The sequence below is a fragment of the Alligator mississippiensis genome, chromosome 4, assembly GCF_030867095.1.
Source record: "Alligator mississippiensis isolate rAllMis1 chromosome 4, rAllMis1, whole genome shotgun sequence".
In the NCBI taxonomy this organism is placed as follows: Eukaryota; Metazoa; Chordata; order Crocodylia; family Alligatoridae; genus Alligator; species Alligator mississippiensis.
The window spans coordinates 56367175-56386741 of NC_081827.1; the positions used below are offsets into that span (position 1 = coordinate 56367175).

The 19567-nt window shown below is 40.3% G+C and overlaps 1 protein-coding gene across 12 annotated transcripts in view; it reads left to right on the forward strand.

Moving 5' to 3' along the window:
- NRCAM (neuronal cell adhesion molecule) overlaps positions 1 to 19567 on the forward strand; it is a 241568-nt gene that overhangs the window by 164251 nt on the left and 57750 nt on the right. For 6 of the 12 annotated variants that reach the window (XM_059725993.1, XM_059725991.1, XM_059725994.1 and 3 more), the window contains 7 exons: positions 2058 to 2201; positions 4125 to 4236; positions 4549 to 4715; positions 4810 to 4957; positions 9837 to 9961; positions 11617 to 11646; positions 13440 to 13541. In XM_059725993.1, coding sequence (XP_059581976.1) covers positions 2058 to 2201; positions 4125 to 4236; positions 4549 to 4715; positions 4810 to 4957; positions 9837 to 9961; positions 11617 to 11646; positions 13440 to 13541 — 828 coding nt within the window. The remainder of the gene's footprint in view (positions 1 to 2057; positions 2202 to 4124; positions 4237 to 4548; positions 4716 to 4809; positions 4958 to 9836; positions 9962 to 11616; positions 11647 to 13439; positions 13542 to 19567) is intronic. The other 6 variants (XM_059725995.1, XM_059725996.1, XM_059725997.1 and 3 more) reach the window with 1 other exon arrangement.

Sequence of the window (19567 nt, forward strand, 5' to 3'; positions counted from 1 at the left end):
GAGGGTATTCACCATCACAATTAAGTCACATGTTTCTGTTACACTGTTAGTATCAATAAACAACTATTACTGAAACATCGTGGATCATAACAGCATCTGAAAATTAAAAATGTCTGTCAGAAAAGGTTTCCAGAAACCATGCATGCTGTTTGTGAATGTATGGAGAAACCATTGACCCAGATTCATAGCTATAATCAGTTAAATAAAATATTGGCAGCTAGAGAATAATAAATCTTGCTATCCCATCCTAAAGAAAAGGTCTTTTCTTTTACTGCATGTTTTATGTCATGTTATTGATCAAAGTAAGGTGGGCTCTCAGATGAGCAGAAAGAAAAGGCATACACATTGGCATTGATATGAGAAGAAGCAGCCAAGTAATTGCATCCTCTTTCTCTACCGGCATGCTGGGTTTGCCTTCAGCCTGAGGGAGTCTCTAACACAGTATCTTATCATGGCATCAACATTTCTGTTATCATTTTCAACATAAAATAGAACCACACTTAGCAAATTGCATTAAAATAAATGGTTGTGCTCCAAGTCATGTATTACTGAAAATTGCATTTCAGGCAACGATAAAAAATATAAACAAGTCCCCCAGTGATTCCAGAAGCAGTCATATTAACTGCTGGCTATTGCAGTCATAGTAGTACAGTAGAGAGTCAGTTATCCAAATACTGGTTATTTGGGCTGTTCAGTTATCCAAATGCTGGACCTGCTGCCAACCTGCACAGTATGCAGTATAAGTGAGATCAATGGTGACTGAAGAAAAAAGAATTGTTTTAAAGGTTGAGAAAAAAAATTTGAAATAAACTGAGAAAACATTGATGTATATATAAAGGTTGATGCACATATACATACATTATGTATACATCATCTATGTTTGCATGTAACAACATGTTTTATACAGTATGTAGATGAATTAATTTTACGTGTTCCATAACCAAGCAATTTGAATATGAATTTTGTTTGCAATTACTTCACATAATTGATTCCCTACTATAATAGAGTGAAGAGTAGTATGAAAATTAGTGCTAGCAGAGATTAATAATAAATTCATAGAAATCAAAGTTGTCCTTGGGTAGGATAATTCTGTAATATGCAGCTATTAAATTTTTGGCTAGTCTAAGGGCACGAGCAGACATACACATCCCCTATATACATAGTTTACATCAATATGGTTAATATTTGATCAGTAGTACTGCTATTGTTACAACTGTCAGGCAGAAGCCAGGGTGAAGATGCACCTTATAGGTTAACTGAATGAAACATGCATAAGTTTTCATGAGCAAGAATTAATTTAATCACATGCTATGAAAGGGTGTGAAAACAGCAGGCTATCAAATAGAGTGATTTGAATACAAATGTCAGGGATTGTGAAAGGGAGGGAGGAGGACAGTGGTGTTAGTAACATTTTTGTATTTTAATATAGATATTATCTATTTGATCATAAAATATCCCTTTTCACTTGTAGAACATACTGCTTGTTTAACAGTGGACAGCACTACTAACAATTTTTTGAAAGTTGCATTGTTTGATGTCTTATTTAGGGGGAAGAGTGCCACCTATTGAATAACTACTATAATTTCCATAAGCACTCTGATGGGTTTTTTTGATTGCTTACCAATAATCTGATTTAATATAGTTTAATTTGATGACATTTTCATGTTGGGAAAGCTTTTGAGGCATAGTTTTGTTTAATGTCATAATATTTGGAAAGCATGAATCTTTTAAGTTGTAGAATATTCTAATATTCATAATCAATTTCAATTAACTTCCTTTTGGCATTAGGGTGTTTCTTTATCCCCTCATTGGGTACCTTCTGCTACATCTTTGTTTGCCTGAAAGCTATATTCAGCTCATCCCTGTGTTTCTAGATGTTTTTTGACATCTTTCCTGAGGGAATTGCATACAAAATAGGTCATAGGCTTTAATCAAAGGAACAGTGGGCTCTATTAAATGCTTAACCATTGAAAGAAATCTGTGAAAATAAACTAAAAACACTTCATTTTTTCACAATATTTCATTCAGAAACATTCTTTCTTTTATAACCCTACTAGTTGCCCCGGTAGATCCTAGTAGAAAAGTGGATGGTGATACCATTATTTTCTCTGATGTGCAAGAAAGATCAAGTGCTGTCTATCAGTGCAACGCTTCCAATGAATATGGCTACTTGCTGGCCAACGCATTTGTGAATGTTCTGGGTAAGAATCAGTCTTTCACACTACATGCTCTTTCCTCCTTTGTAATACTGCCACCCAAGTTAGAGTCCTCCAGCATTCCTGGATGCAGAATTCCCATCCCCACCCTCCTGTTCTGTGTGGACAAACTTTCTACCCCCTGAGCTCTACTGCCTAGGGGCAGTTCTGACACCAAGCCAACTCCCCTTCCCACCAGTGGTGGTGTGACCTTCCCACCCCCAGGATTGCATCCCTGTGCAAACAGCCTGTAGAGCACATACTAACTAGCCATGTTGCAGGGCATAGACATGTCCAGGAGTGGGGTTTAGAGAGTGTGGTGGGGGGAGGGGGGCGGAGGGAACAAGGTAGAACACTAGATTGGGTACCCATGAGCGGTGGCTTCTTTCTCAGGGTAGGGGTAGTAGCTCCCCCAAAAGCACCTTCCTTCACCACTCCCACTTCCCAACCACCCTGGGAAGCATGACCAGCACCCCCACATCCCAATCCTAAATCCCAATTTATTAAAACATGAGATCTTTAATTTACTTCCTTTTTATTTCTTTTTAAATTCCTTTTTACTTCTTTTTATTTTATCCTTCAGTGGGTTACTTCCTTCATTTTACCACCCTTCCCTCACTCCCATTTCCTTTCCACCACCCATTTCATTGCCCACACCTATCTAATTAACTTTCCACCTCCCAGCTTCATGTTTCTGCACCCCCCTTCCTACCTGTCCAACCCCTTCATCTTTCACATACCCCACCTAAAGCAGGGATAGAAGCCTGTCTTGGCTCACCAGCCCTGTAGTGGCAACTCACAGCTGTACCTCCTAGTCCAGTTCCTACTCACAAGATCTTTAGTGGCAAGACACAGCTATGCAGGTGGAAGACAGAGAAGGTTTTTAGCCCTAAGGTGTGACTGCTCCAAACTTGAGCTAGCACTAACACCAGTCAATATTTGAGCAGCTCAAAGTGCAATTTCTAATAAGGTCGTAACTGTTCCTGAGCTCTATCCTATCCTCTCCATTGGAGCATCCATGGAAGCATCATGCCCCCCTTTTTTCATTATGCAAATCAAATAAGAATAGCTATGTTGCATAAGTATGAGAAAGTGTAAGTTAAGTTTTATAATTTTGTGCCATTTCATTGAATTTTTGGTATTTAGTCACCGGGGGTCTAGCTCATCTATCCAAAAATTGGGTCCTAACAAATGTTCCTTCCCCCTGAAATGTTCACCTAGCATCAGGTAAGTGTTAAAAGTGAAGAGTTCACTCAGGTAAGACCTGTGACACTTTCAAGAACCTCTCAAAATTGGTACAGCAGCTGCACTTACATGAGAATCTAGTTTTGCCTGTGGCTGGAATACTTCTCCCTAAGAAATTTTCTCCAGATGAGTAGCATGGGCTCTGATGTTTTTCTTGGAGTTGTACAAAGCTAATAGTAAAATCCCAGGCATAAGAAGTTCGTCTTGTAGAGGCTCTCCATGCGTAACAAGCTGAATCAGTTACACTAAGCTGAGTATCAGGGTTCCTGATGAAAAAACCCTGCTTGATTCTAACAGGAACCACACAGGAAAAAAAGTACTTCACCTCAAAATTCTGCCCTGGTCCTGATCTTGCTGACTTATTTGCACCCAAAGAGTTCCCAAGAAGGTTAGGGCTTCCTCAGAACCATGTAGTCAAGTTCTCAATCGTCCTTCTTTTTTCTCCAAGTATTTTGTGACTTAATCCTCCAACCATTGCCACATGTTCTGTTGTTTGTTCACTGTAAAGGAGCGGGGGAGAGATTTTCCCCAAAGTAGAGCCTGTACTGGCAGCAGAAGATATTTAGAGCTAGGTAGAGCATTCATATCACCTCAGAGAAAAGATGTAAATATGTAATTCCACAGGCTGTTCTTGATTTCCTTAATCAAGCATGCAAGGCATTTTTTGTTGTCTTGTATTTTTAGCGGAGTCACCAAGAATCCTGACGCTTCCTAATACACTGTATCAAGTCATTGCAAACCATCCTGCATTGCTAGATTGCTCTTATTTTGGTTCACCTAAGCCTGAAATTAAATGGTAAGTTTTAGCCTTTGTGTGTAAAATACTTAAACACAGATTTTGTTACTATGAATTTTCACTTTGCAAAATAAAATAAGGCTCTCTTTATAACATAAATAGTTACACTATTCAACCTCTTATGACTAGATTGTAATATGCTTTTTAACTTAACAATTAAGTAAATACCTGTAGATTCCAATTTATGTTTCCCTACAGAACATTGCTCAATATTTCTGTCTTATTTCACTATTCCTAGTTTTATTTTCTAGTATTATTAAGTGATTGAATGAACACATAATATTGGATAACAATACTGTTTTTAATATGAAGGTTTAAAGGAGTGAAAGGTAACAACCTGCATGGTGATGAGTATGTTTTCCATGATAACGGAACCTTGGAAATTCCGGTGGCACAGAAAGATAGCACGGGCACATATACATGTATAGCAAGCAATAAATTAGGAAAGGAAGAAAATGAGGTCCAGCTAGAAGTTAAAGGTAAGTTATCAGTCATTTTGTAGAGCATTCTAATCACAGTTAACCCCAGAATTTCAAACTTGTTAAATGTCTAATGGCAACTTCTAAATTTCAGATCCAACAATGATTATTAAACAACCTGAATACAAAATCATTCAGAGGTCTGGTCAAGTTTACTTTGAGTGTACAATTAAACATGATTCTACCTTACTACCAACAGTCACATGGTTGAAGGACAATAGTGAATTGCCAGATGATGAAAGGTATACATAAATTATTTATTCCTTTTTTCTTTTAATGAATTTTTAGTTGTTTTTTCTCCCATTCTTTTAAAATGCACAGGACCACTTAATATCAAGAGCAGGTTAATGTTTGGTTTTGGCTAGCAATGTATCCTGGTTCAGTGGCAAAGTCAAGACAGAAGTTCAAAGTAAGATCATATATAAACCAGGGGTTTCAAACTCATGCAACCCTCCAAACAGATCCAGACCATGGGGCTCTTCACAGACCAGATCGAGATGTCGTAGTGGGGTGAGTGGCATCAAGACACCATCAGGAGTTAATACAGCATCATCTACCCCTAGTGTCACCACCATGCATCCCCAGTAGGGCTCAGTATGCTGGCAGCAGGCCCCATCTCTGCTCACCCTGTCCCCAAATTCCTAGCCCATGGAGGAGCCCACAATACAGATATTTGACACTCCTGATTCATAGATTCATAGATTCATAGATGTTAGGGTCGGAAGGGACCTCAATAGATCATCAAGTCCGACCCCCTGCATAAGCAGGAAAGAGTGCTGGGTCTAAATGACCCCAGCTAGATACTCGTCTAACCTCCTCTTGAAGACCCCCAGGGTAGGGGAGAGCACCACCTCCCTTGGGAGCCCGTTCCAGACCTTGGCCAGACCTTGATCTAAACAAATAGGAAAAAAGGGATAGATAACAATCAGCAAAGCAGAAGATATGAAATGTAGGTAATTGAGAAGGGAAGCTAAAGACACAAAGGAAAAAAAACATAGCTAAAACTACTGCTAATAAGTAGTAGTTTAAGTATATTAGGGAAGAAATAAGTGCTATAACTGGCAAAATAATTTTATGAGCTAGAGATGGTTACATGTTGATAACAACAAGGAAAGATAAGTGTTCAGTAATTATTCTGTATTTGAAAGGATGTGCATGTATCATATGAAGATGAGAAATTTTATTTTCATTCCATTAGTAACTGAGAAGGATGTTAGATAAAGTCTACTAAGAATAAACATTTTTATTGAAATCAGCAGACCCAAGTATCTTCAACCAAAGACTCCTAAATAAGCTAACTGAGGAGATGTCTGGCTTTCTCATATTACTTTTTAATACATTTTGGAATGCTGGGGAATGCCTAGAGGATTGGGTAGGTACTAGTGTTATGCCAGTATTCAAAGAAGGCAAGTGGGATGACTGGGGTTGAGTCTGGTTAGCTCAAAATCACTCATGGGCAAATTAATGGAAAAGCCATTATGGTCTACAGCTAATACCAAAGTAAAGAATAGGAACAAAATTAATGACTGTCAACACCCCTTTATGCAAAAATAAGCCTTGTCAAACAAACCTGATTTCCTTCTTTAATACTATAACAAGTTATGTCCATAAAAGTAACCATGCAGGTATAAGATTTTTGTAAGGCAGTTGACTGCATATCACATAACATTATGATTAACAAATAGTGCTGTGTGACGTTGACAAGAACCATGCTGAATGGATTAGGAATTAGCTAAATGAAAGGTGTCTCAATGCGGTTTTGAGTAGGGACCTCCCCAAATCAAGGAGTCAGAGAGCCGATTTCATGGGCTGATCACAGGGCTGGCTGCCATTTCCATGGGCTTTTCACAATGGGGCCCCACCATACCTCTAATTGGTCAAGGGGCCTTGGTGACCCTGCTTCTTGCCGCTGATTGAGGGCTGTCTGTCGTACCACTCCTCCCCTTGCTGCTGATTGGCTGAAAGAGCTGGCTGTTATGTGGCCCTACTCCTTGCCATGATTGGTGGAGAGGGGCAGGGCTACACAACAGACAGCACTCTCAGCCAATCAGGGGTAGCAGCAGCTACCATCTTGACTGCTCCCCTTCATGCCAGCAGCCCCTGTCTTGGCCCCCAGTGGGCTGTGCAGCTGAGCTGTAGGGGCCTTGAGGACCCCTGGCTCCCACTGGGGGACCAGCATTTTATTTTTAGTAAGTTGTTGCTTTTTGTTAACGGATTTTGTGGATATTTTCTGATTTCATGGACAATACGTGATTTTGTGAATTGAGTAATTCCCTAGTTATGAAGGATCATCACTGAATAATGTCCCTGGAAGGTGACTAGGCTCAGTTGGGCTGCTAAAACTATAATGAGCAGGGAATGTCAAGCCCTTGAAAATAGCATGTGAAAGATGGTAAGTCAAGTCACACATCTTCTGGAGAGATAGGGAAATTCAACACATACCAAAGTAGTAGAATAGAGGTACACCTGCATGGGTATCTGTGGTAACTGGTAAGTGGTTTTCTTATGAAATAATTAGAGTCGGATTGGTTTCTATAGTTATTCAATGTATAACAAAGGTATAAAGGCTGCAACTCTTCCACCACACTTCAGCCATGTAAATCATTGGTGATTGGTGCCACCTGAGTCTGGGGGGCACCCATAGAAGCTGGTGGCAATGTCAGGGATGGGGCTGGCAAGCACCCACAGAAGCTACCAGCAGTGTCAGTGGCAGGGACGGCTCTGTCGTGGGGGGGAGGGGAGGCATGTCTCTCCTGCCCCCATACCCTCCTTAGCAGTTGCCTATGATGTAAACCTTTGTGCACTTCCCCTCTGCCTGCTGATCTGATCAGCCAATTGACAATGAGTAAAGTTTTTCTAGTTATACTCACTGTGCGATATCTTTAAGCTGACTAAGTACTGCCTGCAGCCAACCAGGTACAAAGCCAAACTGTGAAGGGCTGGGGCCCAACTAACCAAGCTACATGGACCAATATGTAGGTATGTTCACAGGGAAAAACTAGTAGATACTAACAGGCTGTTTATCAGAGAAAGGCATAACAAGAACTAGTAGCTTCAAGCTTAAGCCAGAAAAATTCAACATAGAAATTAGACACAATTTTTAATAGTAAAGGTTGTAGAATAGACTATAACAGGTCTTAAGTTGCTTAATGGCAATTTAGTATATAGCATTTGCTTGCATTCATTTGAACAGAGTCTGGGTAAGAGAAAAAGAAGAAAAGGAAATGATCGGGCCAAAGGATGTCACAATGTGTAAACAGTTGTAGAAAATTCAAGAAAGATGGATTGGAAAAAAACTAGGCTAATGGCTGCCTAAAATACATGTAGTAGTTTGATGCTATATAAGGCTCATTCTAGACAAGATATAGCTTAGATATGGAATAAAAATAGGTATATGAATATTAATTAGGATAGCATCTATTAGAAACAGTTTTATATCTTTTACCTTATTCAGCAAGCTTTTTGATTTAGAGTCTGGCAATAAAGTATAAAAATCATGGAATTTTTGCTCTTCAGCCTTGAGTTATGATTTTTGTTAAATAGCCCATCTGCAGATAAACCAAGATGAGAGCTCTTTTAAAACTTAATTTGAAACATATATGAGAAGTCCTTTTCCCTAACAGGTTAGACATCTGGTAGAGACTTTTAAAGACTAATTTCTCTAATATTAATAAGATTGTTATTTATTCAGATGAATGCACATTTTACAAATTTTAATCATTTGCTTGATATGGCTAAACTGTGCTGTTTGTTCATTTATATCTTACATGTATTTCATTATTAAATTTGGTGTGCAAATGTTACCTGCATTTATGCTTGTATTTAATTTTGGTGAGACTGACTCTTCAAACCTTTCTTGGTTCTCTGAATATATCCAAGGGACAACAAGATGATTAATCATTGGAACATTCTGCCATTGGAAATCTCTTGATGACTCCAGATAAAGGACAAGATGCCTTTCTGGAAGATATGTTTTAGTCAAATGCAAATATTTAGTCTTGTGGTACCTAGGTAAAACTAGTGTGAAAATGAGATGGTGCAATGGTCACTTATGGCTATGAGTGCTATATTGCACCGCTGTAAATGAAGGAAAATTTTCTTCTCTTGATCCAGGCTTTTAAAGCCATGGCATACTTTAAGACCTGTGTAGGAGAGCAAGGTTTTTCTCTTGGGTCACCCTAAGCTAAAACTCAGTTAAACTTCAAAGTAACTTGTGGCAGATAAGCAGGAATATCAATCTGGGTCCCAAAGGAACTGGGAAGGTGAGGTCCTGGAGGGAAGTTCTAGAAGTAAAGCTGGAGAAAGGATTCTCAGCTTGTGCTAATACTAAGTTATCAGTACAGCTAGACTAGTAAAAGAGTATGTGTTGGACATTGGGTAAATATCACCTCTCAAGTAAAATCTTTACATGAAACATGAAAAGAATATTTTATTATAGATTTGTTTGTGGTGATGTCTGTCATATTAATTCTTCTGTATTAATAATTAATCCAGTCAGTGTTTAGTCAATGTCCGTGACCATGTTGGTGTAATTCAATTCTGCAGTTCCAGACAAGTGATTTTGTAGTAGGAACTGTAAAAAATCTATTAAAAAGAAAAGTTGAGGCAAGTTGTCAAAGGCACAGATACTTATAAGGCTCTGCAATTCAGTTTATTTGAATTATTTCTGCAAAACTGGATCAAACAAATGTTTGAAGTTCACATTCACACATGATTAGCAAGTATAGAAAAAGTGAATTCATTTTTAAAAAAATGATCACACGTCTCGAGATTGGTTTTAAGGATGCCTTTTGGAGCATATCAGTGTTGTGGGGTAACTGCAATTGAAAGTGAAGGCTTCTTTTGGTTTATAAAATGCAAACATGACCATTTTTGGTGCCACACATTTGCAAATCAGATGCAGTTGTCAAGAGGTATCCTACAAAAGAAAAAACACACTTGAAACTTGATGTTGCTTATTAATGATACAGTAATTGTTGTACAAAACTTGAAATTACCTTCATCTTTGTTAATGGCAAGATCTCCAAAGTTATTAAGATGCATTTGAGTTTTGGTGATATGTTCACACACGCTTATTATAAAATATATTATCAAAATATATTGAATACATTGTATTTACAGGCTTATTGTTGGAAAAGAAAATTTGACCATTTTGAATGTGACTGATAAGGATGATGGAACCTATACCTGTGTTGCTAATACTTCTCTGGACAGCGTTTCTGCAAGTGCTGTGCTCACTGTTGTTGGTAAGATTGTATTTAAAATTCATAAGGACAAAACTAAGTTTATTTTGTAGAAAATATAAAACAAAATCCAAGGTCCTTTATCCTGTATTCTCTTTGGCTGTGTAGCTCATTTTTAAGGTAGTAAACACCAATTCAATCTTACCTAAAATGTTTTCCTTTCTGGGATAGTAAGCTATGGACCAACTCTATAGCAAAAAAGCTTCAGGTAGCCAGTAGCATCTCCATTAGGTTGAAGTCAGTCTTGTGTGAGATGGGATTTTACTTAGATCAGAGCTGCCTAACTTTTAAGTAGCTGAGGGCCATACACTCCTTGGGCAACACCAATGGGAGCTATGGACCCCAGGGACCACATGCCCCCCATCCCCACACTGCACTGAGCACTTGAGTGCCTGCCCCCCACTGCTGTACCTCATGCCCCAGCCCCTTCTCTGTGATCCCAGGTGCTACCTCACTGCTGCTTCTGGTGCATTCCCATTGCACCGTGTGCTCCCCTTATGTTCCTCCTGGCATCCCTCCCACCCTTGCTGCACTGCATGCAACCCTGCTGCTCTCTGTGCCCCTCCTCCCACTACACTGCACACCTCCCACTGCTGCTCCCCATGCCCTCTTGCTGCACCACATGCTTAGGTACCCTGACTCACCCTTTGCTTCCCAGCCATGAGACCTCTCCGCTGTACCACAGCACTTGGGCATCCTGGGTTGTGGGGTCCCCTGGCTGGATGGCTGGGACAAGGATTGCGAACTGCATGCAATCCAATGGCCATCAGTTGGACAAACATACTTAGATCATACTTGAGCTAGCCAATATTGTTCATGATTCTTAGTGAAAGAATCTGGCAAGTTTCATAGTTTCATAGTAGCTAGGGTCAGGAGGGACCTGAACAGATCATCCAGCCTGACCCCCTGCCACAGGCAGGAATGAACGCTGGGTTCACAAGACCCCAGACAGGTGATCGTCCAACCTCCTCTTGAATATGCCCAAAGTAGGGGCAAGGACCACTTCCCTGGGAAGTTGGTTCCAGATTTTGGCCACCCTAACTGTAAAATATTGCCTTCTGATCTCCAACCTAAACCTATTCTCCATCAGCTTATGACCATTGTTCCTTGTCACCCCAGGTGGTGCTATGGAGAAAAGAGCTCTGCCTATTTGCTGTTGATCCCCCTTGATGAGCTTGTAGGCAGCCACCAGGTCCCCCCTCAGCCTCCTCTTGCTGAGGCTGAACAGGTTCAGGTCCTTCAGTCTCTCCTCGTAGGGCCTGTCCTGCTGCCCTCTCACCAAGCGGGTGGGACACCATGTGTCTCAGGCCAGCATGTCCTGGTGCTCCAAAATGCTGCAGTAGTCTCAAAACCTGTTGAATAATGACGTAAGCAAACTCCATGTAAATACTTATACAGATGGTCCATAGGAAAAAGCATTTTGTCTAGGCACTGTAAGATAATTTTACTTTATTTTCTTTTAATTTTAATATATGTATATTCAAAATTGCAGGGTTTATCATTTTTAGCCAACAGATTAATCAGTGCATGATTTAAAATTAAACCCTTCCACTAGACGCAGAAACTTTATCTCTAACAAACATAATCTTTGACTACAAGTAATTCTTATTGCTTTGGCTACTAACTAATTAAATCCTTTATATTAATGTTCTTTTCAGCTCCTTCCCCAACTCCAGCTATCATTTACGGTAAACTAATACAAAGTTTCTTTTTGCATCACTGAGCACATTTCATACTTTTGCCTGTTGCAAACTACAATTGCTTTTCTTTTTGTTTCATGTCATTTTACTATTTTTTTAATTTAAGCAGCAAGGAGCTCTGTGCATTCATCTCATTATATTCTTACTAGATATTGAAACTGTTTCATTACTAGAATCAAACAATATACAAAAAATGAACTTTTTAAGCAAACTATTTTAATGCAAGTCATGTAAGTCAGTCACAAAATAATGCGGGTTCATCACACCAAGTAGAGTAATGTACAGTATTTCTGTAGTACATGAAATACAAAACAAAGATTTAAAGAGTAGAATTCAGCAGTTCCTTTAGTCTAGTACAACCAGATTACACTCCTGATTTCATGTCATTTAAATTATTAGATGTTCTATCATTCATCTCAGTAGGAGTGACATTAAGATCCATGTGGTTTAGCTTCCACTAGGCAGAAGCATGGAAAAAGTGAAGTAAAGGCTGAAAATCTGATTATAACAGTTAACGTGACCCTTTGTACACATCTGCTCTCTATTTTTCAGTAGACAGGGTGCCTAAAAACTGCTAAGGACTTGATTTTGTGTCAAGTTTTTTCTTGCTAAAAATTAAATAAGATGGTATCGCCCCACTTGTTTTCTATTGAGTAACATTGCATTTAAATATTATGCCACGGCAGTTTCTACATTTTAATCCTGTGAAATGTGTGAGATAAGGTCTTAAATTTCCTGTCATGTTTTCATAATGGATGTTATGAAAATGGTGGCATAATGATTTAAGCTATGGATACATGAATTCAAGACCTATGTGAACCTATATTAAAGGCTGTTCCCCAGTAGATGCAGTTGTAAATGGTCATTCAGGCTGGGAACTCCAAGGCAACCAAACACCATGCAGAACATATCACTCCCTTATGTGTCGTTGGTTAAACTGGTATACTTTAACCACACTAGCCCAATGGACTGTTAGGCTTGCGTTAACCTTTCTGGATGTGATGCTTTGGATATTTAAAAATATGAGTAACTTGAATGTAAATGCAATGTCCTTGGATAAGCCCCATTGATTCTGTGGGGCTATTCTTATGCATATTTAGACTGAACAGGCCTCCGTTAGTCTTTAATTCCAGAGTATTAATTATTTGATAAGTGATTTTTCACCACTTTGTAATGAACTACTACATAATTACATGTGCTGAGAATTGTATCTTAGCAACTCATTTAATATTTTTAAATTATCCCTACATATTTAAAGAATTTTAAATTCTAATTTTTTTCTTACCCAGAGAGTATCTGCTTTAAAATTATATTTGAAATGTTTTGAAGTAATTCTGAAACAGTTTCTTTTTTAATGTCTGTGCCACTTTATTTTCCATTTCTTATCATTTATTTGATTTCATATGCAGTAGTTTGCTACTGATTCATTATACTACTTATATCTGTTAACAGAATATGCTGATGAACATGTAGATGATCCATCCATTTCGTATTTCTTTGCCTGTCATTACAGTAGCTTTTATGTCATATAACAGTCAGTCATAGAATTCCTATTTAAACTGTTTGTTTCGCAAATATTAAGAAAAATTCCAAGCAGCTTCATTTTATATCCATTTTATTACAGCTGTATGTTCATAGCCACTAAACCATGTTTATACAATTGCAGTAGATCAGTATTGAGCTTTTGGAGAACTTTTGGTTGGAATGTGAGAATGATTGTCAAAAAGAAAACCCTGTTTGGTTTGTTTGGTTTAGTTACTGTGTGTTTATTTGGTTTGCAGCACATCCAAACCCACCCTTTGATTTAGAATTGACAGGTCATCTAGAAAGAAGCATACAGCTTTCATGGATACCAGGAGATGACAACAACAGTCCCATTACAGGTATGTTTGTCCATAATTCCTTCTACCTGAATTAAGTATTTTAATTTTTCTGATTCCAATAAATTTTGACCTATACCTTATTGTAGTGTAGTTATATGTAAACGTTTCAGATTCATTTAGCCATTACTTATTTATGAATTTATAGATTATTGAATTTGGGGGAATTTGTAGTTTCAGTATAGCATACACTTTTTAGGTGTGCCTAAAGAATAGAATAATGGATGCCTTATAAGTGTAGTAATAATAATTAAATAATAATAAACTTAAAACATAATAGTTTGATTCTTCTCATCCATTAGACTACTTTGTGATCTGTTGGAATTTTTCAGTGTTTTTTAGAATGTAAAACCAGAAGGTATCATGCAGTCTGACCTGGATATCTCAGGCCCTTAAATTTTACCTAGTTACCATTGCAGAGTAACTTGTATTTTTATACAGATTCACTTTATACTTGTCATGTGGTACCTAGACACTCCTGGTAGACCATGAGTGGGCAAAATGGCAGATCCGACCAGCAGTGAGACTCCATTTCCCAGCAGCCCCTGCCCATGCTGCTCCCTGTTGGTCTTCATGGAGACCCCAGGAGCGCGGGGACATGAGGGCACAGAGGCGGAGAACTGGGGCTCTTCCCCGGTCCAGCCTGGCTCTGTCATGGCCCCGTGCTGCTGGGGTCTCCATGGAGATCGGCCAGGAGCAGCATGAGCAGGGCATGTGGCTTCGGGGAGACCGCTCTGGAGCTGGGGCTGGACTCCTTTGGCAATGATGGCACAGGGTCTGGGCCAGGGCAGAGCCTCGATCCGCTCCCTGTAAGTCCCTGCCCATGGAACCCATGCTCGTGGCAGGCAAGTGGGCAGCAGATTGCATCACTGCCCTGTCCCTGCACTGTCACTGCCCCAGGATCACAGGGTTTCCCCATCCCCACCCCACTGTCTCACTTTCAGCTGCAGTCCCATCCCAGTCACCTGGCTGTGTGCCCTGCCCTTGCGGGTCCCACCTCCTGTGGTGGATGCCAGGTGGATGGGCCAGGGTGCCCATGCGCTGGGCCTGGGTCCAGCAGTGGCAGCCAGAAGGAACTGCTGCCACAGAGACCGCTGGGAAATGGAGTCCACTGCAGGCCTGATGCAACCCATGGGCCTGTCTTTGCCCACCCCTGCTCTAGACCATTCCTGCAGGTCCCCGCATTTAATAAATGGCCTGTGATAGAGCAGAAAAAGTCAGTGGTGGAGAAGTGGTGGGCTACATCATTTAGGGCTTTACTTCAGGCAAGAATGTTTTCTTTGCCATAGGCTCTGTAGGAACAGACCAGAACAAATACATTTAAGTTATCTGTTGAACTTACCTCAGAACATCCTGCTTCATAATGTATTAAAGAGTTTCTTGAACTGAGGGTTAGCCAACTTACTTTAAAAAAAACAACCTAGACTTCAGTTAACTCTTCTAAATGTGTTATATGTAAAAATATTGGCAGAGCAGGAAGAAAGAAACTTACTGTCACTGCCAACTGGTGTTCACTAAGTTCACTTACTGAACCAACCAACTCCCTTGAATTATCATAAAGTCACTTGTAATTTACTATCGTGTTATCTGAGACAGTGCCGTGGCAAGGAAGTTTGGTGCCTGGGGCAAATACACAGTAGCAGCCTGCCCTCGCCCCGTGCACAGATCCAGGGGGCTCATGGCTCCGTCTCGCACCCTGCCTTGGCTGGGCAGAGCCTGTTGGCACCCCTTCACTTCAGCACCCAGGGTGGTTGCCCCACTCACCCCCTCTTGCTATGGCACTGATCTGAGAAATACCTTTATAAATCATTATGACAATATAGAAGAGCACAGAAGCTTATGCTAATTATCTCATAATAAGATAGACCTTTCTCAATTGGCTACCGTCAGTCTTTGATGTTCTCTTCCCTTGGCCAAACTCAGAGCCCAAGTCAGAGCCTGATGTGAAATGCTGTTGTTTACTTTAGAATTTCTTTTTTCCTCCTGATTTTCTGTTGTTTTATTCTGACAAAGTGACTTAATCTCCAGTATTACTGGAAGCAGCAGCTGTGGTTTTTATTGCTATTCACTGTGGACCTATTAATGTAATTTATATATTCATTAATTCAGTAAACCAGCAGTTAACACCTGTTTTAACAGGAATCATAAGTAGTACAATAGAGATTTCCCTCACTTTGTGTGGGTTCTGTATGTGCGAATTTGCTCTTATGCGTTGACCCCTTTTATACCAAAAATTTGTTATATGCAAGGTAAATTAACTCATGCATTTGCTGTGGTGGAAGCCTGCAGTCAGCTGCTTTGTGCAGTGCCTTGTGGGAGTGACACACACCAAAATACAGTCTCCTGTGTGGATCTGTGCCCCTCACTCGTTGTCTGCGACATGTTTCTGTAGTTGCCATCCCCATCATGTTAACATTCACAGCCACTCTGTGCTTGTGTGTACTGTCTGTCTGCTGTTGATGAGTACCAAAATTGTCTTGTAAAAGTGGTAGAAATGGGTCTGGGGGTCAGTACAGTTGAGGTCTTGGGACATATCCCTATTTGTTACATTGTAAAGTGGATTTCCTTTATGCAAATTCGGGTTATGTGCCATTTTCCAGGAACACATGTACAGCATAAAGTGAGGGAAATCTGTAAATATGCATGGAAAAATGAGCTAGAACAGGGAGCGTCAACTTCTCCCCACCTCTTGGGTTTGATAAGTGGCACAGAGCTAGCTGGTCCAGAGGCCACATCTGGAGCACAGAACTGTGTCATCTAGCTCACAGGGCTGCCCAATGGGCCAGAAATTTTGCAGTGAGGTGAGCATCATCAGTATTAATTGCTGTGATTTGTCCTGCCACCAAATTTCCAGCCCACAGGGACAGACCAGATAGCATAGCTCCATGCTCCGAATCCAGCCTGTGGGGTTGCCTGTGGGACTCAGAAATTTGGTGGCTGGATGAGCAGTAGGTGGCTGCCACAGCCATGGGAACTGCAGCAACTAACACTGCTGCCATTTGCCCCATTGCCAAATTTCTGTCTCTGTGAGCCACATGACACAGCTCCTCTATGAGCCATATCCATCCCACAGATTGGGTCTTTGAGACTCCCTGAGTTACATGAACTATGAAATGTTGTTCTTCATGATCTGATACTGTAATGGTCCAGTGTAAAGGTTAAAAGGTACAGGTGAGGAAGCTTGTATAAAAACTTTGTGATTATAATATATTGATTATATACGTAATTTTAAAGTATATTTTATGATGTTTATTTTTATATAATTGGTCTGCGTTATAAAACCAGTTAAAAATAACTTTAATATTTACAGTAGCAGTTTTGATCACCCTTTTGTTAACATTACTGTTTCTTTGCATATATTTCCAATTCTGTGTACTAAAATTGGATTTAGTAATGTAAGGCATAAGTTATGCCACATTATGGAAAAGAGGTAAAACTGCTTCATTCCAGATAAGTACATCCCATTATTGTCTCATAGCAGATCTTTTCTAGAGGTTGGTGTTCCTATATAACTCTGGTTTTGGAAATCAAATTCTAGTTTACACTGTTTTTAATTATGTTATATCTTAAATTATTGTGCTGTGCCTTGAAAGGATAGGAAGCATAATAAAACTGTTATTGCTGTTCTTATAAAAGCATACTTTTGTACAGACTATGGTAGAGGTTAGCGCTTAATAACTAGCTCTTTAAAGAGAAGGCAGTTTGCAAGTCAGAGTTTCTCCAGCTCAGTAAAAAAACATGCTTTTTGGAAATTGCTGTACCAGAATTACAGGCAACAGGCCAGTTTCTAGGGAAACTCAAACACTGAGACAAACATTGAGGAATCTTGCCAGTTTTCAGCATAGTACAGTGGTGCTCCAAGTTCTGGCCCTGTAGGCAGATCAATGGTGTGGGAGCCAGTCCATGGCTAGATCAGACCCTGCATTCCAGGATCTGGCTCTGTGCTGGATGAGGGCCCCATGCCACTGCCACCTAGCCCTATGTTGCAGGACTGGGGCCCTAAGCCTCCTCTGCCTGGCCTTACACTCTGGAATCAGGGTGCCAGGGCCCATGCTGCCTCCACCAAGCCCCACACGCTGGGATTGGGTCCTGCACTGCCCTGTGTGCTTGATCAAGCATGCAGGGCCATGGCCCACAGCATTCTCCATGTACCTGTGAGGAGCCCATGGGCTGGATGACATAACGCTAGGGGCTGGATCTGACTTGCAGGCTGGGTGCTGAGCACCCTTGGCCTTACCATATTCTGACAGTTTCAGTAAACAACATATTTAAAAAAGCCCCACACCTTTCTACTCCCAACCATAAATTAGCCAGCAGCAACAAAAACTAAGGACAAAGGGAATATATTAGAGTTTTCCAGTCCTCCCCCTATCCCAGCACTTGAATCAAAAAGAAAGCAGCAGAGCTACAAGCCCACAGGCCTCCACTCTCTACTTCCAGGAAGGGAACAGTAACATTTTGGAGGAACCTTTATGGAATGCAGTACAAGAATGTAAAAAGTGCAATAATCCGTCACACCACAGGTCCATCTAACTCTGTATCCACTACCTCACAATGGCAAGAAGTGGATGTTAAGGGACATAGTATATATATGCAGGGCCTATCAACACTGATCAGTCCCCTGCCTCTCTTCCCTTACAGTATTCAGAGGCCTGTGAAGCCTTAATTTATAGGGTGCATCCCTAACTACAGTGTTTACTACCATAATGGACCTACCCTGCCTTAATTTCTCCAGTGTTCTTTTGAACCTAGTTTAGTTATTATCGTTTATAACATCATTTAGTAGTTAGCTCTGCAAGTAAATTACAGACTGGATGAAAAATAATATCCTTATTTTTGTTCTAAAATTGCTTTCTAATAATTTCAGAGTATAACCCTTCATTTTAGTATTGTATTACAGCAAATGCAAAATCCTTATTTACTTCCTCCATGCCATGCATCATTGTATAGATCAATATCATATTCTATCTCTGTTGTCTTGTCTATAAGCTGAAAAGTTCTAGCCTATTTAGTCTCTCCTAATGCTAAGGGAGCCTCTCCATGTTCCTGACCATTTTTGTTGCCTGTTTCTATACCTTTTCTACTAGGGTTCAACAGCAATATCCTCTGAGGCCTCATGATATTCCCATTCACTACCTCTGTATGTAAACATAACATACTCTGTTGTCAGAGTGTTGATCAGCCTTTTCCTTGCTCTGCTCTTTCCACTGCACAACTTCAGTAGTCTATCTACCTTTTTTGTGTCCAAAGCGCTTTCCATCCTCATCCTCCAGCCTGTGTTCTCATTTGAACTCCCTCTTCTTCATTTGTCCTTTCCCTTTCTTTTCTCCAGAATACTACCCTGGCCCCAACTTTTGTCCTGAATTCCTCCCAAGTATTCCCAATACTATCTTTGTAATATAAAGAAAACAATAATAAAGCCAGCCATGTAACTAGGGAACTGTGTACTAGTCATTACCCCAGGTTTCTCTCATTTTCTCTCTATTTGATTGTCTATCTTTAGACTATCAATTCTGTCAGGCAATGGCTCCGTGTTTTTAGCATAACCACTATATTAATAATAATAACCTCCAAATCATAGAATCATGGAAAGTTAGGGTTGGAAGGGACCTCAGGAGGTCATCTAGTCCAACCCCCTAATCAAAGCAGGACCATCCCCAACTAGATCATCCCAGCCAAAGCTTTGTCTAGCCAGGTTTTGAAAACCTCCAAGGATGGAGCTTCCACCACCTCTCCGGGTAACCTGCTCCAGTGTTTTACTACCCTCCTAGTGAGAAAATTCTTCCTAATACCTACTCTAAACTTTCCTTGCTGCAACTTGAGACTGTTGCTTCTTGTTCTGTCATCTGCCACCACTGAGAACAGTCTAGCTTAGGGGTGGACAATTATTTCGGGCTTAGGGCTGCTTACCCAGTTTTGGCAAACTGTTGAGGGCCGCATGGGTAGCGCCACCCCTTGACAGGTGCCCCACCCCTTGACAGGTGCCCCATCTCTTGGTCACTGTCTTGGGACCAATGTCCCAATATCTT